Genomic DNA, 18,738 nt, shown 5'->3' on the forward strand with positions numbered 1-18,738 from the left:
GCAAATGTAGGAGACCCAGCAAACGTGCCTGTGACCCTCCCAAAAAACTGAAAACGCATCCTATTCTGGCTTCTATGATTGCGCTTGAACGAGAGCATCACACCAAGCCAGTAACTTTCCTGTCTAGTCTCCCCTTGAGGTGTCTCAAAGTAATTCAGTAGTAGGAAGAGCGGGAGACAGCCTTGCTCTCCACCTGCAGTTACCTGAGAGCTTCATTGCAGAGGTCTCCACATCAGTGCAGTGGCATCTTACTTGGCCACAGAAAAGACTTTCAGGATGAGCCAGTGTGGTGAGATGGTCTGGGGTCTGTTAAGGGAAACCGTTGACATATATTTAAGCAAGGGTGCAATCAGAGGTGACAGAAGGGCAGTGGGCACTGGGATGTGGGTACAGACTAAAAATAATAGATCAAATCTATTTAATAATTATTATTAATAATAGTACTAATAAAGATAAAATCTATTGTAATTGTATACATGTACAAAGTACTTAAAAATGAATCAAACATGCATTTCAAAGGTCAAGACGTGCTTTGACTAAACTCAGGTTAGTAATGTTTGTGAGATTTCAAGGCAGTAATAGGTTTACAACAGAGACAAGCACACAGGCTCAGACTTCAACTGTGACACATTGCTCACTTAGGGTTCTCAATTGGAATTTCTCTCTTAAAAAGATATTATCTCTATGTAGGCAATCTTCATAGTGATTTTTTAAAAGGCAGGGTCTTACTGTATAGCCCTAGATGGACTGGAACTTACTATATAGACCAGGCTGGTTTCAAACCCATGGAAATCCACCTGCCTTGGACTCCTCAAAGTTGGGATCCAAGGCATGCATTATTATGCCCAACTTTCACAATAGATTTTGTTGGCTGTGTCAATATTCTTAAACAGCCAGCCTGGGAAAGACTTCAGCCAGATTTCCAAAGGAAAGGCCTCTTTCCCTTCTCATGTTCCTTTTAAGTTTCCATTTTTTCTGCTCCTTTTAACCCCAAACAAGAAAAACCAACAATAAATACTCAATAGTGGTCCTGACAAGAAAGAGACAAGCTTCCCCACAATGTTTATGTGGGCAGAAGCGTGCATCTTCACCTGGGCAGAGGTGAGCACCTTCACCTGGGCAGAGGTGAGCACCTTCACCTGGGCAGAGGTGGGCTCCTTCACCTGGGTAGAGGTGTGCACCTTCACCTGGGCAGAGGTGGGCATCTGCACATGGACAGAGATGGGCAGAGGTGTGCACCTTCACCTGCGCAGAGGTGGGCATCTGCACATGGACAGAGGTGGGCAGAAGTGGGCACCTTCACCTGGGCAGAGTTGGGCATCATTTCAGAGGAGACCTGCTTGTCTAGTGAGTCCCCGCCTGGCTGGTTGTAAAGCCACCCTCCCCCTTCTCCATCATCAGTCTGTTTCTGAGTTAAACATACTAATCTTCAATTTGGTAATTGCATCTTCAGATCCTTTAATGAAGGTGTTTATCAACATATGAATAATTGCTGGGTAATTTTGTATTTGCCAACTGCATTCTACTGGAAGGGTAGGGGCACCTTCACACACACACACACACACACACACACACACACACACACACACACTTGCAGAAGTCCGGAATGTCAAGGGCAGCAGCTCAGAACAGTCCCACATGCCCAGTTCACCTGATTGCATCTCTGTCCTTACTCCTATTTTTCCCATGCTCCTCCAGGTGTTCTAACTCACTGTTTGGTTCTGTGACAGATAGGACACATGGGAGAATGTGTGGGTGGAACATGCAGGAAACATTCGGTGAAGGCAACTTCTATCTGATTCATTTCTTGTCTGAATAATATCCCCTGAACTTGCTCCAGGCACTCCCATCCACTATAGAGGTCTTCCTTCTGTATCTTAGGTGTGTGTGTGTGTGTTTGTGTGTGTTGGTGCATATATATGGGGGAGTGTGTAGCTTTGTATATGTGGAGGTACACCTTGTGAGAGTCACTTCTCTCCATTTACAGTTTGAGTCCTAGCCCAGGCCATGAGGCTTGGTAGCGAGAGCTCTACCTATTGAGCCTCTTCGCCAGCATCCCCTTCTCTGTTTTGACAAGGTCTTCCATCGGCCTCCTCAACCAGGAATGGCAAGCTGGCCAGTGTGCTCAACTCATCAACTGTCTCTGCTTTGCCTCCTCCATCTCGTGATTGCAAGTGTGCAGGAGCCATGGTGTCCAGTAGCGTTGTGTCCAGCACCATTGTGTCCAGTATATCCCGAGGGATTGAACTCAAGTCCTCAGCGCATTGCAGAGTGGGGTATCACCTTCAACCTCCTTCCTAATATTTTGCCCGAGTCATGCAATTATCCCCATCCTTGTGAAAGGGCCATGGAGCAACCCAGTCGCTGCAAGTTAAGATGAAAATCACAACACCTTAGCTTACCCACTGTGAGTACCCTGTGACTGGAGTGCCCTTTGGCACTTGCAGGCTTGGAGAGGGTGTGGCTCAATGCTGGTCCCTGGTACAGAAGGAAGGGGATAGCTCTTAGTTGGCTTGCCCAGGCCCTATTATTATTTTTGTTGCTGTTTGGAACATGGACTCTGGAGAGAGCTGGCAACTAACAGCTCTTCAAGAAGAATTCTTAAAAGCTGTGCTGAAATCTTGCACCTCCTGTAGAAACAAGTGTGATTTACATCTAATATGGGTAATTACTTCTACAGTTAATTAAAAGCACTCTCATTAAGCCCCTGCTGTGGCATCAATGCATAACTCTTGTGTGCTAAAGGACCCTGGGTTTGAGCTCACCTTCAACACAGGACTCCCGCCCAGGAGCAGCTACGCCCTGGGAATCAGATCCACTGTGGTAAACCATCAGTGGCCACCTTAGTCGAGCCCCACCCCCACCCCCACACGTTCACTCTTGTGTACACAGCTGGAATTGAAGCCATGCTACCAAAGCCTTGGGATAAAGCCAGCGCTTGCTTCCATGAGGCCAGCGAGCAGTCCTGCGGAGAGAAGGCAGTGACGGTCCCTTGTTTGCCTTGTTTTCAGAAAAATCTTTGTTTATGGGAACTCCCTGTAGTCCTCTGCCTTTTCATCTTTTAGTTCTCTTTTAAAGGAACTACCATTTCTCAAAGAAATGCTCTTCTGCCTGCTTAGAAAGTCAGTGTGTGGCTCAGTTAGTGGAATCCATTTCTGATAGGTTTTGCTAAGTTAATATGCTAACTCCCTGGCCACATGATACCAGCTGACATAGTTCTTAGACTCTTGGGTGATCTTCACTTTTAGATTGAAATTCTAGCGTTTCCCTTTTCACAATACCCATAGCTTGAAGGGAGCATTCTTAATAGGCTGAAGCTTGGTAAGTGCGTATTAATATGTGTCTTCAAACCATTTCATTTTTTGGAAAGTACATAGAGTTTTGAATTAAAATATACAGTTATTAGAGAGTATAATTTTGAGGGCACAGAAAGATTGTTATTTCAGGAAGTTTACAGAGGTTCCGATCCTTTCTTTATGTTGCTTGGCAGCATTTATAGTTTTTGCAAAGTTCCCTGCTTCCATCTGCTGGCCAGACGTGGTATTGCATGTGCTAACGACATTTGTGAATGGGAACCTGATAGGAAGTGGATAGAATACATTTTATGTTTTCCTTCACGGATTCAAATAAGTGACCTGATTTGAATCCTGACCTTTGAGCTGAGTGGATTCACACTCAAGCATCCTTCTGCAAGTCATGATTTCATAGCTGCACTAGCTCTCTTGCCGTGAACATGCGGTTTGTCAGCATCCTCCATCGACATGGCGGTGTCTCCTTCCAGGACACACAGGGCATGCCTTAAACCACACACACACACACGCTCACACACACACCAAGCCCCAAGGCAACTGTGTTTTCTTGATCTAGAAATACAACAGAGTAAGAGGTGGCTATCCGTAAAAGAATAATTGCAGCACGCAGGTTTTTCCCTCCCGAGCTGCGTTTGCCACTGTTTGTGGGGACCTGAGATACCATGGTGACAAGGTGAAGAGATGAAAGGAGAGGACTGACAGATGCACTTTGACGTCCTGTCAAGCCACCTTCTGTCCCTCGGCATTTCACACCTCTGCTGAGGCCAGGGAACTTAGTGGATGGCGTGAATCCACAGAAGGGGGACTTGGGAGCTTACGTTCTTTGTTTTTGTTTGGTTTTGAGAGAGTCTCTGGTACAGGCTGGCTTTGAAGTCACATAGCAGAGGGCGACCCTGAATGGAATACTCAGACTCAATGGCATTCTCTGAGTGGACGCTAATGTGTGTCAGAGGAACCCCAGATAGAGTAAAGTGGCTTACACCATCAACTATCAGCGTGTCCTTCTCTCCTTCGCCATGAAACTCAGCTTAATGTCTGCAAAATGGGAGAGCTGGACTATACAGCTCCTGCGGATGAAGTTTCTTCATATAATCTGCTTTGGAAAGGAAAACGAATAAACACAACTTGACAAAACAAAATTGGAGTTGCAGAAAATCGACAAGATGGTCTCAGTCTCTGCATCTAAACTCAGTTGCGCTGCCGTATTTCTTCATTTGTGTGTCTGTCTATTGAGAAAGGGAATTAGCATGTGTAGCCCAGGCTGGCCTTGTGATCCTCCTGTCTCCACCTTACAGGAATGGTAGATGGGTCCCACCACTGTCACAGGCCTATTACATTACACTCATATTCACAGATCTCTACATACCTTCTATATGTGTATGTCTAGGCACATATATGCATATATATGTATAGGTGTATATATATGTATATATGTATATATATATATATATGGAGAGAAAGAGAACACCTTACTCATGACAAGTATGTGCTCTTTCATAGACATATCTAAAGTGCTTCATGGACTCATTTTTAAAGGAGGAAAAATTATTTTCAGAACAACAGGGCAAGGCCAGCATTTGAGCAATCAGAAAGACCAGCAATCAGAGAGGGAACCAGTGTTAGCCCTGATTCAGGATTCTTTGGACTCTGCACTCCTGGTGCAGGACCGGGCGGGTATGGAACTCCCCTGCATGTCACGATTCTGCCATGCCCTTCATCTTCAGCTTGTAAAGGAAGTGGTACGCAATGGGGTTCCTTCCCAAGTTGATCACGGCTGTGATTTGGGGCTTGTCATTGAAGTCTTGTGTCCTGCCACACTCCGTAGGGATGACGTCAGTATGCCTGGTGTCTTTCTCTTTCCCATGATCCCCTCTGTGGCTTGTCAGAAGCAGGAGAAGGACAATGTTACTGGGATCAATGACCTGAACCTAGCTCTCATGTCAAGCCTGAGCAGCTTGCTCTTGCCTTTCCATTGCACTTCCGGAACAGATGGCTGACATCATCAGTTCTGCAATGTCAATTCTGTGTTAGGAGAGCGCTCTAGCCTCAGTAAGCTCATCTGCTGTGGCCTGGGAGTCCCTCTAGAAAGCATATCTTCTCCTCTGCCTGTGGTCTTTCAACCATACCTTTCTTTAGTGGTCAGCAGCTTGAGCTTCTGTTTTAATCTTCCACAATTCCTGGGACAAATGGCCATCGGTGCCTTTAGTCAAGCGAAATGCATTCTGTCTCACTTCTGAAGGCTGCAGTCTTAGATCAGGCTGTGGGTAGGACCACACTCACCCTGAGGCTGGGTGTCTATTGGTTTACTGCAACACTTCTCCGGGGTCTGCCTGGCCTTGAGTGGCCTGACACTTCCCTTGTCAAAAGTCACCACAAAAGAGAGTTGGGGCGAACTAGATACCACCGAAACTTTGTGTCTCATCAGCTCAATCACACCTGCAAACACCGCATCCCCCAATTCTCTCATCTTTATGGAATCTAAAGGTCAAGGCATGGGAATACCCATCTTTAACAGATTATAATTCAGCCATGCACCTGCCCTTCCTTCTTCATGCTATCAGGGAGCTAGGGTTTCAATGGCAGGCGTTTTTCTCAGTTTACCAGAGGGGGACTTTATGTCCCAGTCCTACAGAGCTGTGAATGATGCTTACAGATGACCCAGACCATCTCATGGCCAGAAAGAACTCTTCCCTGCAAAACTCATTGGAAACAACCAGCATACAAAGCGCAGAAGCAAAGAAAGCTCTCTTAAGAGGGAAGAAGAAACAGCACATGCCTCTAGAGAGAACCAATCACTGTGCGCTTCAGAGTCTGAAAGCAGGAAGAACACAGAGGCCTCCGGAGAGAAAACTTTTAAAAATGCTGAAAGAGTGAGTCTCAGCTCTCCACTCAGAACAGGGATCCACAAAGGTTATGGGAAGGCGCCATTGATGGGGACCACATATTCCGGCACTTCCTTAGAGGAAGGAAACTATGCCTCCAACCAAGGAGACAGCTATTGTCCCTGTCACCTAAGAGGTGTTAGCCTCAGCTCTTCTTTTTAAAATGTGTGTATATGTGTTCATGGTTTTTTTTTTTGTATGCACAGTCATCTGTATGCGCAGGGGTCGCCACCGGCTGTCTGCCTTAGTTGCTGTCTATGGTTTTTTGAGACAGGGTCTCTCACCGAACCTGGGCTCATTAATTCAGCTATCTATCCTCCATGGTGATGAGATTACAAACACACAGTTCCTGGCTTTTCACATAGCTCCTGGAAACAACTTGAGATCTTCAGGCCCTCATGGCAAGCGCTGTCTGAGCTGACTCCCAGCCTTCAGTCAGCCTGTTTTTGTGGAGCCCCCGCCCCCAGCCTCCCGCTATGGTATAACTAACTCTATACAAGGTGGCCCTACATTCTTGACTGAATCTCATCTGTGGCCAACAACTTCAATCCTCACTGGAGGCAGTCCAGCTTTCGGCTACAGGAAGGCAGTGAGCCGCTTCTGCAGGAAAATTGATTGCTTGGCAATGAGTACAAGCCTTTAGATTCATACTTAATACTTAAGTCATTGAGTTATTTTCCTAGCGAGGTTATCAAGTGGGGCTGAAGTACTTATGCAACGCCTTGGGTTCAGGAAAGGTCACCTCGGAACCATCCGGAGACGCCTGCTGTCCGCAGAGCGGTCTGAACAATAATTTGTTCGCGCCCAAAGTGACATTTTTCCAATTTGAGCCCAACATTGTTCAGAAGCAAGCGCCGTCCCCTGGGGCGCCTTCAGTGTGGATCTGAGGCGCATGACAAACCAACAATATCATCTAAATAAAAAATCCAGCCTAGGTTTAGTAAATTAATCCTGACAAGAATAAATTGGATAATCTAAGAGAAGCGGCAGGGCTCCCATCCTACCAGGTGGCGTTTTCCCTCTTCCCTCCATCACTCAGGTGGACTCTCCATAGCATATTAATAATGAAAACCTGCCTTGGGGGCCATTGATTCTATCAGTTTATTGATTAGCACCTTGCCACTTCTTCAGAGGTCAGCAGAATCTGACCTAATCTGATACTTTTCCACCGTGGAGAAGGAAAGAGATCCCTGTTTCAGGTGGCCAGCGTGAGGCCAAGCAGACAGAGCTCTGGAGCTCGCTGTGCCTCCCTCCCATTGGGTTTCATATCGTAATTTGTGACGCCTGGGATGAAAACAGCAGCAGCCGCAGGCCACCTCAGTCTCGCACCCCTCCACGGAGCGGCATCTTTCTTCCTTTTGGTTTGTTTTACTTTTCAAGCGCCGCACTCTCAGAAGGTTGCCCTAGCCAACACTGAACTAACTCTACAGCCGAGGCAGGCACTGACTGAGCCTGTGACCCTTTACCCTTGGCTTCCCCAGTAGCTGGACAAAAAGGACCAGTTCCCTTGCACATTTCCAGGGGAAAGGAGATACTCCTTGCTAGCCTCTTTCCTTCCCCCACGCTCAGCTCACCCCAGCTTTTGTTCCCTGACAGGTAAGTTCTGAATGAGGTCTCCTAGGAACCAAGCATTTGCTAGCCCAGTATCAATGAGTGTAGCTCCTCAATCAGGAGGCACCTGGTGCTAATGTGTCTCACATGCTGGGACTGTCTCTCTTACTGCCCTTTTCTGGCTTGTGCCTCCAGAAAGGGCAGCAGTAGTTTTTGGAGGCTCCTTTGTTTTGGATGTTTTTTTAAATGTCTCTCATTAGCTCAGATTAGCCTCAAGTTGTTTGGTGGAGGATGGCCTAGAACTCCTGATCCTCCTGTCTCAGCCTCCTGTGTGCTGGAATGCCAGACATTCACCACTGGGCACATTTTGGAGGGTACTGGGGATTAAAGTCAGAGCTCCCTGAATGCTAGGCAAGTCACCGTCCACTGACTTAAGACCCCAGGCCATGGAGACTCTTCTAATAATGACACAGATCTTATTGAATCAAACCCCAACCTCAGGGATTTTACTTACCTTAAATTCTTTGTTCAAAGGCCCCCTTTCTGGGTAAAACCACACCAAGACTTTTTAGACAACCAACGTGGAGACCTGTGGGAGGGGGGAAAGGGAGGGACGAGCACCTGCTCAGATCACAAATGTTGTGGAATCTGACCTGGGATACAGGGTAGACCTAAGGCATGGTGTGTTCTTCTTCACAGCATCTTCATGATGCCGTGTAGCTGGGAGGCAGGTCCATGCAAGGAACCCAGCTCCTGCTCACATTAGCCCCATACTGCAGAGAAGACACCTGGGATTCTGAATGGGATGACGTGTACCAAAGTCCATAGAGATGCTCCGTGGTGCGAGAGATCTGATGCTGATGCTGGAGGAGACCAAACAAGACCCCCAATTCACCCACACAGCACGATGCCTGTGGACCTTCTATAAGAGCCATGAGCCCTCAGCTGTACTCAAATGTGGATCCCCCATTACTTGTTTATTTAAATTGAGACATGCTAGATGTATGTGTTTATCAAGGTAGCATGGATGTTTGGAAGTCTAACCTTAGAAAATCTAATTCACACTTGGGTGCCTCACATAGACTCTGGTAGTGGGCAATAGGGCTCTACTCTTGTGCCCTCTGTTAGGAATCCAGTTCATCCTGAACTGCAGCCTGCACATTGCACAGGAGACTCCTGAGCTCACTCTTCCTTTCTCACTGAGACCGCACCATTAGATCGACAGATTCCTTGCTTCTCGTTCTCTGGCAGGCTTTGGTTAGCCGCCTTTCCTGTCTCCTTGAATTTGAGATCTTAGTTTCCGATGGCGGTTGTTATCTGCCCCTGAAGCCTTTCATTCCCTACCACACTGGTTCACATTCCTTCACACCATACACTGCCTTTCTTTTGAATGGCTGCAGAATATGATACTGTTCATACACATCGCATTTTCTTCACCTATCCCTGCTTCACACGTAGATTGTTTCCATATTTTAGCACCTGAGGATTGTTTCAATAAATACGGAAGTCCAGATGGCTCTGGAAACTCCTGATTCAGTTTCATTTCACAAACACAGAAATAGGATTCTCAGATAATGGTTTTGTAGTTTTCCTCCCTTTGTGTGTGTGTGTGTGTGTGTGTGTGTGTGTGTGTGTGTGTAGGCCCAGGCTGACACTGGGTGTTTCCTTCCTGTTCTTCACTCTGTTCATTAAAGCAGGGTCTCTCAGCTAAACCCAGAGTTTGCCAGTTCAGGCTGATCTAGCTGCCCAGCTGGGTCCTAAGATTTCCTGTCTACAACTTCTGAGCCTTGGAATTACATGGAGCCATGCAGTTTTTTTTATGGGTTCCAAGGATCTGAATTCAGATGCTCAGGCTTGTGTGAGCCATCTCCTAATCCTGAGTCTCTATCTCTGTCTGTCTGTCTCTCTTTTCTTTCTTTTTCTTGGAACCTCTATAAACTTCCTGAGATGATCATAAAAATGCATTTTAAAACAAGCAAACAAAAGCCTTTGAAACAGCTCCTGGAGTTTCAGGAGCTCACTTTGAGGACTACCCTGTGTTTGTTGAGTTGTGTTTGCTGTTCCCTAAGTCTATTGTTTTTGTTTCTGTTTGGTTTTGGTTTGTTTGTTTTGCATGCACTTGATTGACCTCTGCTCTCTTTCCCTACCCTTTATCCCTGCTTCCCTCTGGCTGAAGAGCCATCCTGGTTGCTGGAGTGTGCCTACAGCACCATCTGGGCTCTTCACATGCGCCACTCCATTGGCTGGACTTCACTCCAGGGGCCCATCATCCACTCTGGACTGTCCTTCAAGACTTAATGCAGGGCCACTTCTTTGGATTGAAATCTAAGACTCCCGCTCTCAGCATTTCACACCTTCTCACGGAATTGTTTTACATGTAGCGCTTATCTTCTCCCAGGTCCATTAACCAATCTGTCCTTTCTATTTTCTTTCCCCGTCTCCATAATATGAGCATTGCCAAGGCAGGTCCTTCCCTGGACTTGATGCAGTTTGTGGCACTGTGTATCTAGACCCTGGCCTGATATCAGTGGGTACTAAATAACAATCTTTGGATGTCTTTTAGGTTTGTTCACCTATTTCATGTGTGTGTGTGTGTGTGTGTGTGTGTGTGTGTGTGTGTGTGTGTTGGGGGCAGAGGTGCCAAGTACACACCGTAGCATACCTGTAAAGGTCAGAGGACAGCTTATTAGAGTTGGATCGCTCCTTTTACCAGGTGTATCCTAGTGATTGAAAGTGTTTAGCAGGCTTAGACATAGGTATCTTTACCTAATGGACCATCTTTTAGACCGCAAATCTTTTGCATAAATAAATTAATTCCATAGTTTCTTGTGTGAATGTGTCTTCACTTCTATCTAACAAGTTCCTTAAAGTTGGCTACCATAAATTTCACCTTTGTATGAGGGAAAAAAAATAACAAAGTTGTATTAGATAAAAGGATTCAATAAATAAAGATAATTAACTAGGTGACAACTCTGTGAAGGATGGATAGAGAAATAAATGAATGTGTGAGTAGATAAACAGATGGATGGGTGGGTCAGCATCCAGACAGATAAATGGACAGGTAGATGGGTGGGTGGATGGATGGACAAATTGATGGATTGATAGATGGATGGACGCATGGATGGGTCAATGGGCAGGCAGACAGACTGAGAAGTAAGTGAATGGATGGGTGAATGGATAATGTATATATGGCAAAGGAGATCGACTGATGGTTAGATGAATGGATACATAGAGTGATAGATGAGTGGGCAGATGGACTGAGGGATCAATGGATGGATATTCACAGACTGATGGACCGGTAGTTGGATGAGTAGGTAGATGGGTGGATGGGTGGTTGGGTGGTTGAGTGGCTGATTGAGTGGGTAGATGGATTGATGGTTGGGAGGATGAGCAGATAGATGGGTAGACAGAAAGACAAGTAGGAAGATGGCTGAATGAACAAAATATTAACTAGGTAGCAACGGCATGTGTTGAAACCAGATATATTTTCATGTGACAAAGGCAGAGGAGGACATTAAATCTGATGAAAGGAACGTCCCTTTGCATATGAGTAAGGTAGTAGGGAGAGATGATTTCAATGGCGCTCAGTTTCTCTTTGCTGATCTCTGACCTGTAGCATTCAGGTTCACCCCTCATCTGCTTGTAATAAAGCTCTCTTACAACACCCATATGCCTCTACTGCAAACACCACTGTGTACACCTCCAAAGAGCACCGTGAAGTGCAATGACTCGAGGAAGAACTGCCAGGAGTGTGAACTTTTATTAATATAAAGGGAGCCTCAGCAGTCACAGAATATCCTCAAGTACAAGGCTGACTCCTGCTCTTTCTCCCTTTCTCCTTCTCCAGGATATCCAAGCCAACTGCAATAACTGCTCGGAAACAGAGGACCAAAAGGTAGGCCCGTATATTTTGTATTTCTGGTTTCAAACAGTCCTAACTGTTGTAATTGCAGTCCAGGGGATTCTGGTGCACCTCACCATACCCTGTTCTGGAGGCAACTGTGTGTTGACTCTTGGGGATGATTGCAAATTACAATGCTCATCATTTTAGCACCCGTGGCCAGTGTTCTTTCTGATGGCTGCAGTGAGGAGTGCATAATGTAATTAGTTTTTACTTCAATGTGGTTCTGTGTTTTTATTTTACTATGTTTTCCAGAAAAAAAAATAACTTATTGATGCCTCATGTCACAATTTTAATCAATATGCTTGATATTTGATGCAAGTATCATACATAGCTTTGTGTAACATTGCATGCATTATAGAATGGATGGTGCCTGGTTTCCCAGCATATATCTTTATATATTTGATCCATGTGTATTTACTGGGAAGATGGCTTACCTTGTTGTCCTCCAGGACTCATCCACATGAGCAGTGACTTGCTGTTTGAGATTGGAGGCTCTTGGAAGATTACTTTGGGCCTGGATGAATGAGTTTTCCACCCATTTATTTTGTTTGCTAGTCTTGGTGTGGGTCCCCTCAGGAGAAGCAATTGTCAGATCTTTGTTCTTTGATATTCTTGGTCTCTCTTTATTAGCAGAAGTTCACAAAGGTTTCTGTGACAAAGCACAACTGACCATATTGAGTTTCACTATTAATATGGTGGATCCAAAGGGGTTACACATGCAGGAGAATGGAGATGGAGCTCCTGACCACTCCTGACACTGTCTACGGGTTTAGGAAGATGCCTCTCTCTATGATGGTGCAGCTGTGGGCCCATGTGGTCAAACTCTCATGGCGAGGATTTGAGCAATGGTTTCACGATGACTAAGGCATCTGCTGACTGATGTGTTGGCTGACTCCTCAGACCAGGACTCACTTCTAAAGACAAGGCAATTGCCTGCATGGTCTGATGAAGTGGCGATCACAGCTGCTCAAGTGTACAGTACAGTTTTGTTTACGCTGAGTCCTGATCCCATGTGTGTTGAAGTTCTGGGTTCTGATCTGTGCAGCAAGAGAGCATTCTGATGTACACACGTGGATATTTGTGTATGGGACACAACAAATTGCCACTTAGGTGACACATACACTCCGACTTTACCCACTGTCTTGTCTTATTCCAGCCACTGAGCTCATATTGCAGTGCTCAGATAGCTCGCTTCCTTGGCTACATCCCAAATTCAGGGTGCTCTGACTTTCCTTGGAACTTTTATGATGCCCATAAGTATATTTAAATCCAGTGCAATATTTAAGAAATAACATTCTGATAGAGTTCGGAAACTGTCAGGGCAACAGGTACCGAAGGAATAACTTCAGCTCTGTCATTACCAAGACAGATGAATGGGACATATTCTGGGAATTCCAAGCCACTCAGACTCTGTTTCTCCTGCCCTTACCCTTGCGGTCTGTCCATCAGCAACACCTGGCTCTATGCTGGTCTGTGAAGCTTACTGGGGGAGGAAGTTATACACAGTCATTCTCTACATAGCTCCCATTCTTCTGGAGAAAGGAGATAACACACACACACACACACACACACACACACACACACCCTTTTCACATGTCCTTGAGTTATGCTGGACACATTAAGTAAAAACATTTCTGGGAGATTTTTTCACTTGCTCCCCGAGATTGTGCTGACATGACAGAGTCACAAAGGAACCCGACAGTAGTTGCAGCAGCCCCTGACAAATCCACTAATGTACTCCATGAGAAAAGGCTGCTCAGACTGTTTCCCTGGCTACGGATGATGTATCTCCTGGAGTTCTTTCCCTACTTGGAAAAGTCTCAATCAAAATCTAAGTGTCCCAGAGAGGAAGCATCCTCCAGGCTCATCAAAAGAGCACACACTCGGTAGTCTCTCTGCTGGCAATGCAGCTGCAGCCACGCAGGGAGGTGTCTGCTGTAGCAGCTGGAGTGGTTACCATTTGAGTCCAAGAACGCATCCTGGTCCCTCTGCTGCTCTGATGTATCATTTGTTGCCATGATTTATAAATTTGAAAAGATGGCCCTGCTTTTGTTGTGTGCATGTGCCCCTGTGTCCCTTTCTGTGCAGCCTAAATGCCTCAGGAAATATTGGCAATTTGATAGAGTGGAATTAAAGTGACAAGAGATGACAGAGGTGCCACAATCAGAAGTAAACCTGCCTCAGACGCAATGGCCCCTTGGCCCATGTGGATTCTTACAGCAGCTGACTGCTCTGGAGGAAGACTTGGCAGGCTTTTCTCTAAAACTAGACTCTTGTTAGTTGAAAAGCCTGAACAGTGCCCCCACCCCTCTCTAACTTTGATTTTCTTTTAACCTTTGTGATTTATACATACGTAATACATAAACTCATATGTAATCTTTCTTTTCTTTCTCTCTTCCCACATGTTTTGCATATGTAGAAATAGTTCTCTCCCTCCATCTCTACCTTTTCCTGTATACCTCAGAGTATATCTCAATGATAATTTTTTTTTTTTTGGAAATAGAAACACTTCAGTAAGGTTCCTCTTCTGACTGCTTTCTGCCCCACCCCCCCCCATTCTTGATAGTGTCTTCTGTAGACCAGACTGGCTCATACTCACTGTATAGCTTGGAATGACCTTGAGCTTCTGACCCTCTTGCCTCTGCCACTTGAATGCTCAATTTTACAGGCTTATACCACTATGGCTAGCAAAATGTGTGCTGGGCATTCACATTAGGACTTGCTGCATGCAGGCAAGCACCCTACCAAATGAGCCGCACCCCATTCCTTCCTCTTCCAGTTTCAAGCTTCTCTTTGCTCCCTTCTGTTAGATACTGATGCTCATTTGGAGATGATCTTACCCTGCTGTGTCCTGGGCTGATTGGGAAAACCATGGCTGTCCCCACACAGTCAAAGATCCCTGCTTTTATTTTTAAATTTTATTTTATCAATTCTTATTTTGTGATACACACACACACACACACACACACACACACACACACACCACACCACCCTACACGTGGGCTTAGAGAATAACTTTCAGGCTTGGTGGCCTCTAGAGGAGACTCAACAGAGTGAGGAAGCAGTCCCTTTTCCTCTCATTTTCCTTTGTCGTGGCTGTCTGCTTTCTTTGGATGTAAATTTGAGTTTCTCTCCTGCCTGGTCCCAGGGTCATCCAATCCCAAAGAAACACTCAGAAACTTATATTAATTAAAAACTGTTTGGCCTATTAACTTGGGCTTATTATTAACTATCTCTTACAACTTAAATTAATCAATAATTTTTGTCTATGTTTAGCCATGTGACTTGGTAAATTTTTTTCAGTAAGACATCCTCATCTTTCTTCCTCTGTATCCAGCTGCTGATTCTGTCTCTCATTTCCTCTTCCCACAATTCTCCTACTCTGGCTGCTCTACCTACACTTCCTGCCTGGCTACTGGCCAATCAGCGTTTTATGGAACCAATATGAGTGACAAATATTACAGTGGACGAGAGCATTATCCCACAGCATTTTGGGACCATCAGAAAGCCCACTATCACTTGGGAAACCTCATCTTGTTATTTATGGGGCATTTTCAAGGTGGCTGCCCAGATGTGGTCTTATTTTGTTACTTTAACTTTTGACCCCACTAATTAGCAGGGCTCCTGAGAATGAACCCATAGCAGAATGGGGTCCTTCCATCTCCTTTGATCTCCTGGAAGATACTACAGACATGTGGAATGCAGTGTCCTGCTACTTGATACTGGACTATGATAGCTTCCCGGAGGTGAAGGCTACAGAACTAATGTAGATTCAGCAAAGGTGATGGGAGGTAGCCCATCACATGGCATCCCTGCTTGGCTGTGTACAGTTGCACAAGTATGACATTATAGCCCCATCGGTTCTGCTCGGGGAACTGAGACATTTGAATTCATTCTTATTTGTGGTGTAAAATCCATCTGAATTTCAAACCATGACGAGGGCGGTGATTCTGGTGATGATCGAGGAGGCTGATGCATCAGTCAGAGAGAGTCTGTCAGGAGAAGACAGGAGCCCATTTGTCACAGCTGTAAACACAGACAGGGCTTCTTTTCCTCACTTATCTTCCCCGGGCAGCCAAACAGCTTCCGATCTGCCTGGAAACCACCCAGAGGGGTTTTGAGTGGTCCCAAAAGTTACAGCTTGTGTTTCCTTTCGTGTGGACTTGAAGCTGAGAAGGCTAAAGAAGCTGACTAGTGTTGCCCACTCAGAATGTGTCTTTGGCCAGCACGTGTTCTGAGTGAGAGGCCAAAAATATTCCTAAACTATGGTATCATCAGGGATCCTGTTCCGTAGTGGAAATATATCAGAGCTTCAAGGATGTAGCTGTCTTGAGTCGTAACCCATGCTGGGTGATCTTTTTGTTGATGCAATGGGCTGTAAGTCATCCATCCACGTCCCTATAAGCAAGTCCTCACTCAATCTTCACTCATGCTTTGTAAATAAGCCTGATAAGCCAATTGCTTCACCATGTTGGATTTCAGTCAAATTATTTATTTGGTCTGCCATCATGCTCTATCTAGGGTGCATAGATATTTGCCCACATTTTCCCACTAAAAGCCACACAAAAGGTGGTACCCCAGGCTGGGGACAAAGCTGGACATCTGTGTCAAGCAGCATGGCAAATGAGTGGAGGTCCTAAGAACTGGAGCTCAAGACACAGGGGAAAACAGGACTTGAGGATGAGATGGGAAATGCGCTGGGCCAGGCTAAGGAGACTCAATAAGCAGGGAGAGTACCCGCCCCATTGAATAGAATGCAGTCGATTGTACACACAATTGGATAGAGTCTTGAGTAAGGATCAGGGATTAAACACATTGCCATGGCCTCAGGATGTCTATGCAGAGTTTGCGGAGACATCTTTGCTTCTGATTTCAGGACATTTGTCATCTCATTCATGATCTTGGATTTGTGGCTAGGAAGCTGCCGTCCTATCTCTGTATTTCTTGACTTTTCTGGTCATTCATATTTCCTTTCTCACACAGTTCCTCAGGGCTGTGACTTGTCCTCAGCCACTGCTGCTGTCACACATAGCTCATTCCCCGTGGGCCAAGCCTGGTCTTTGCCTCCATTTCAGAATAATCATCGGCACAGCTTCTCATGGATCCCAGACTGAATTTGAACTCATGATGGGGTCAAAGTCAGTCCTGAACTCCTGATCCTTGTATGTCTACATTTTCAATGATGGAATTACAAGTGTGCACTGTCATACCTGATTTATGTGGTACTGGGTATATAGCCCAGGACTTCATGTATGCTAGGAATATCTACATACATATCTATCAGCTGATCCAACAGAGACCAACAGCAGCATCTAGTTGACACAGAATGCCAAGGACAGTTTTGAGTTCTTCATATTTAATGTTTTATCTTAACATTTGCCCAGACTCTTGTGAACCATACAGTTTTGTTACCAAATGAGACGTGATCTGGAAGGGCATTAGTAAATGTGCCTCAGATCATTCAGGGATAAAGGGAAAGAAGGGTTTCAGCACAGGTAGTGCCCATTGACTCCTAACCACTAGGCTGTACTTCCTATTATGCAATCCTATGGAAAGCTAGACAAAGCAAACTCAGTACCTGCTGCTCAAGAATTCAGTCCTCCTAGCATATGGGTAGCTTCCCCAGCTGAGAATCTTTGTAAAGAGGTTCTCAACAGAGCAGAAACAATGGGGACCAGGACCAAGCAATACTTGGATGATGCCTTCCTGTGCCCAGCACCTTCTCATTCACCCACACTAAGACATTATCTCAGTCCTCAAAGCATAGGCACTTCAGGCTCCCTGGGGTGGAGAGTCTCTGTCAATGTCTGCTTTGCCAGGCTGGCTGGGAGTTAGCTTCATAGGTAAGAGTTTGAGGTCGGGATGTCTTTATGTGCCTGCCTTTTATAACTACCTGTGTGCAAGTCTTAACTTTGGAAATGGGATGCCAGGTAAGCATCTTTCTTTCATGTATTTTAGGAAAATTAGAGGATGATAGAAGCTAGGGAGAGAGAAACACAGAAGAGACTGATGGAGTGTCTACAGGGTCGGCATGTCAAGTTAAATTAGTCTCATGGCCAGGGACACAATTGTCAGATGATGGAGGCGTGCTGGGCACACTCTACAGTGCTGCTAGCTCCGGTGTAGCCCAGAGTGTGCAGGAGGGAGTCTGGAACGGGCTGTCAGATACATACTCCCCTTGACCTTGAAGCTGGTTGTGAGAAGTCAGTCCACAGAGCTCTGGTGTAGCCGAGTGTGGCTAATAGGTTAGCTCAGGTTCTCAAATGTCAAGGTATGAACACTGGCCTGGCAGTTTCCTGGCTGTTTAATTCCTCAAGTGCCCATGAGAACATGGTTATGGAGATGAGACTCATTCTGTGGTCACCAAGGGCTTGGTGAGCTTGAGACTCTTGCCCTGCTGGCTGGGAGGAGGGCTATGTTTCCAGAGTTCAAGTTCCCTCATTAGTTTATTATATTTTTGTTAGATTTTTTGAGACTGTGATTTTGTATAGGCAGATCTGGTTTGAAACTTCTTATTGAGCCCAGGTTCACCTGGGACTCAAGACCCTCCTCTCCCAGGCTTCAGAGTACTTAAACTGTAAGTAAATACATGGTCCAGCTTATTAGGACACTGTTTCCCTTCTGCTTCTTAATATTGACTCAATGTGTTAGCTTCTCATGAGACCAGAGAAGGTACATCTGGGACCTGTTAGTAAACAGCAGAGAAAATAACAACGCTTCCACTATATCCCAAGTCCCCAATTACTAGAGAGTTCAGGAATCTTATAGTTCCAGTTGGGATTAGGCTGTAAAGAAGGGGTTGCTAAGCATTGATCTCAGTGGCTTCCATTCTGATTGGTTGTGACCCTGCCTGAATGCTCCTGCTGATAATAGCAGACTGAAAATGAGAAATAGAAGTTCCATTAGAAAAAAATGCATGATTGATTAAGGATGCCTGCAGAGGGTAAAGCTGTGGGAGCAGTGGTATATGTGTTACATATAGACATATTCTCTGCCAGTACTGATGTGTGATTGATTAGTGCTATCTCCAGCAGGTAATGGAATTGAATCAGCCATATATGTGCTATATATAATTTTTTTACAAGAGCGA

General features: G+C 45.4%; 1 protein-coding gene across 19 annotated transcripts in view; it reads left to right on the forward strand.

The window, feature by feature from the left end:
* The window catches only part of Rbfox1 (RNA binding fox-1 homolog 1), a 2,144,901-nt gene that overhangs the window by 1,208,331 nt on the left and 917,832 nt on the right, over positions 1-18,738 (forward strand). For all 19 annotated transcript variants that reach the window (XM_041676152.1, XM_041676159.1, XM_041676174.1 and 16 more), the window contains one exon: positions 11,592-11,639. In XM_041676152.1, coding sequence (XP_041532086.1) covers positions 11,592-11,639 — 48 coding nt within the window. The remainder of the gene's footprint in view (positions 1-11,591; positions 11,640-18,738) is intronic.

Source organism: Microtus oregoni, unplaced genomic scaffold, assembly GCF_018167655.1.
Source record: "Microtus oregoni isolate MIOR12 unplaced genomic scaffold, Mior012 000027F_ref0000203, whole genome shotgun sequence".
In the NCBI taxonomy this organism is placed as follows: domain Eukaryota; kingdom Metazoa; phylum Chordata; class Mammalia; order Rodentia; family Cricetidae; genus Microtus; species Microtus oregoni.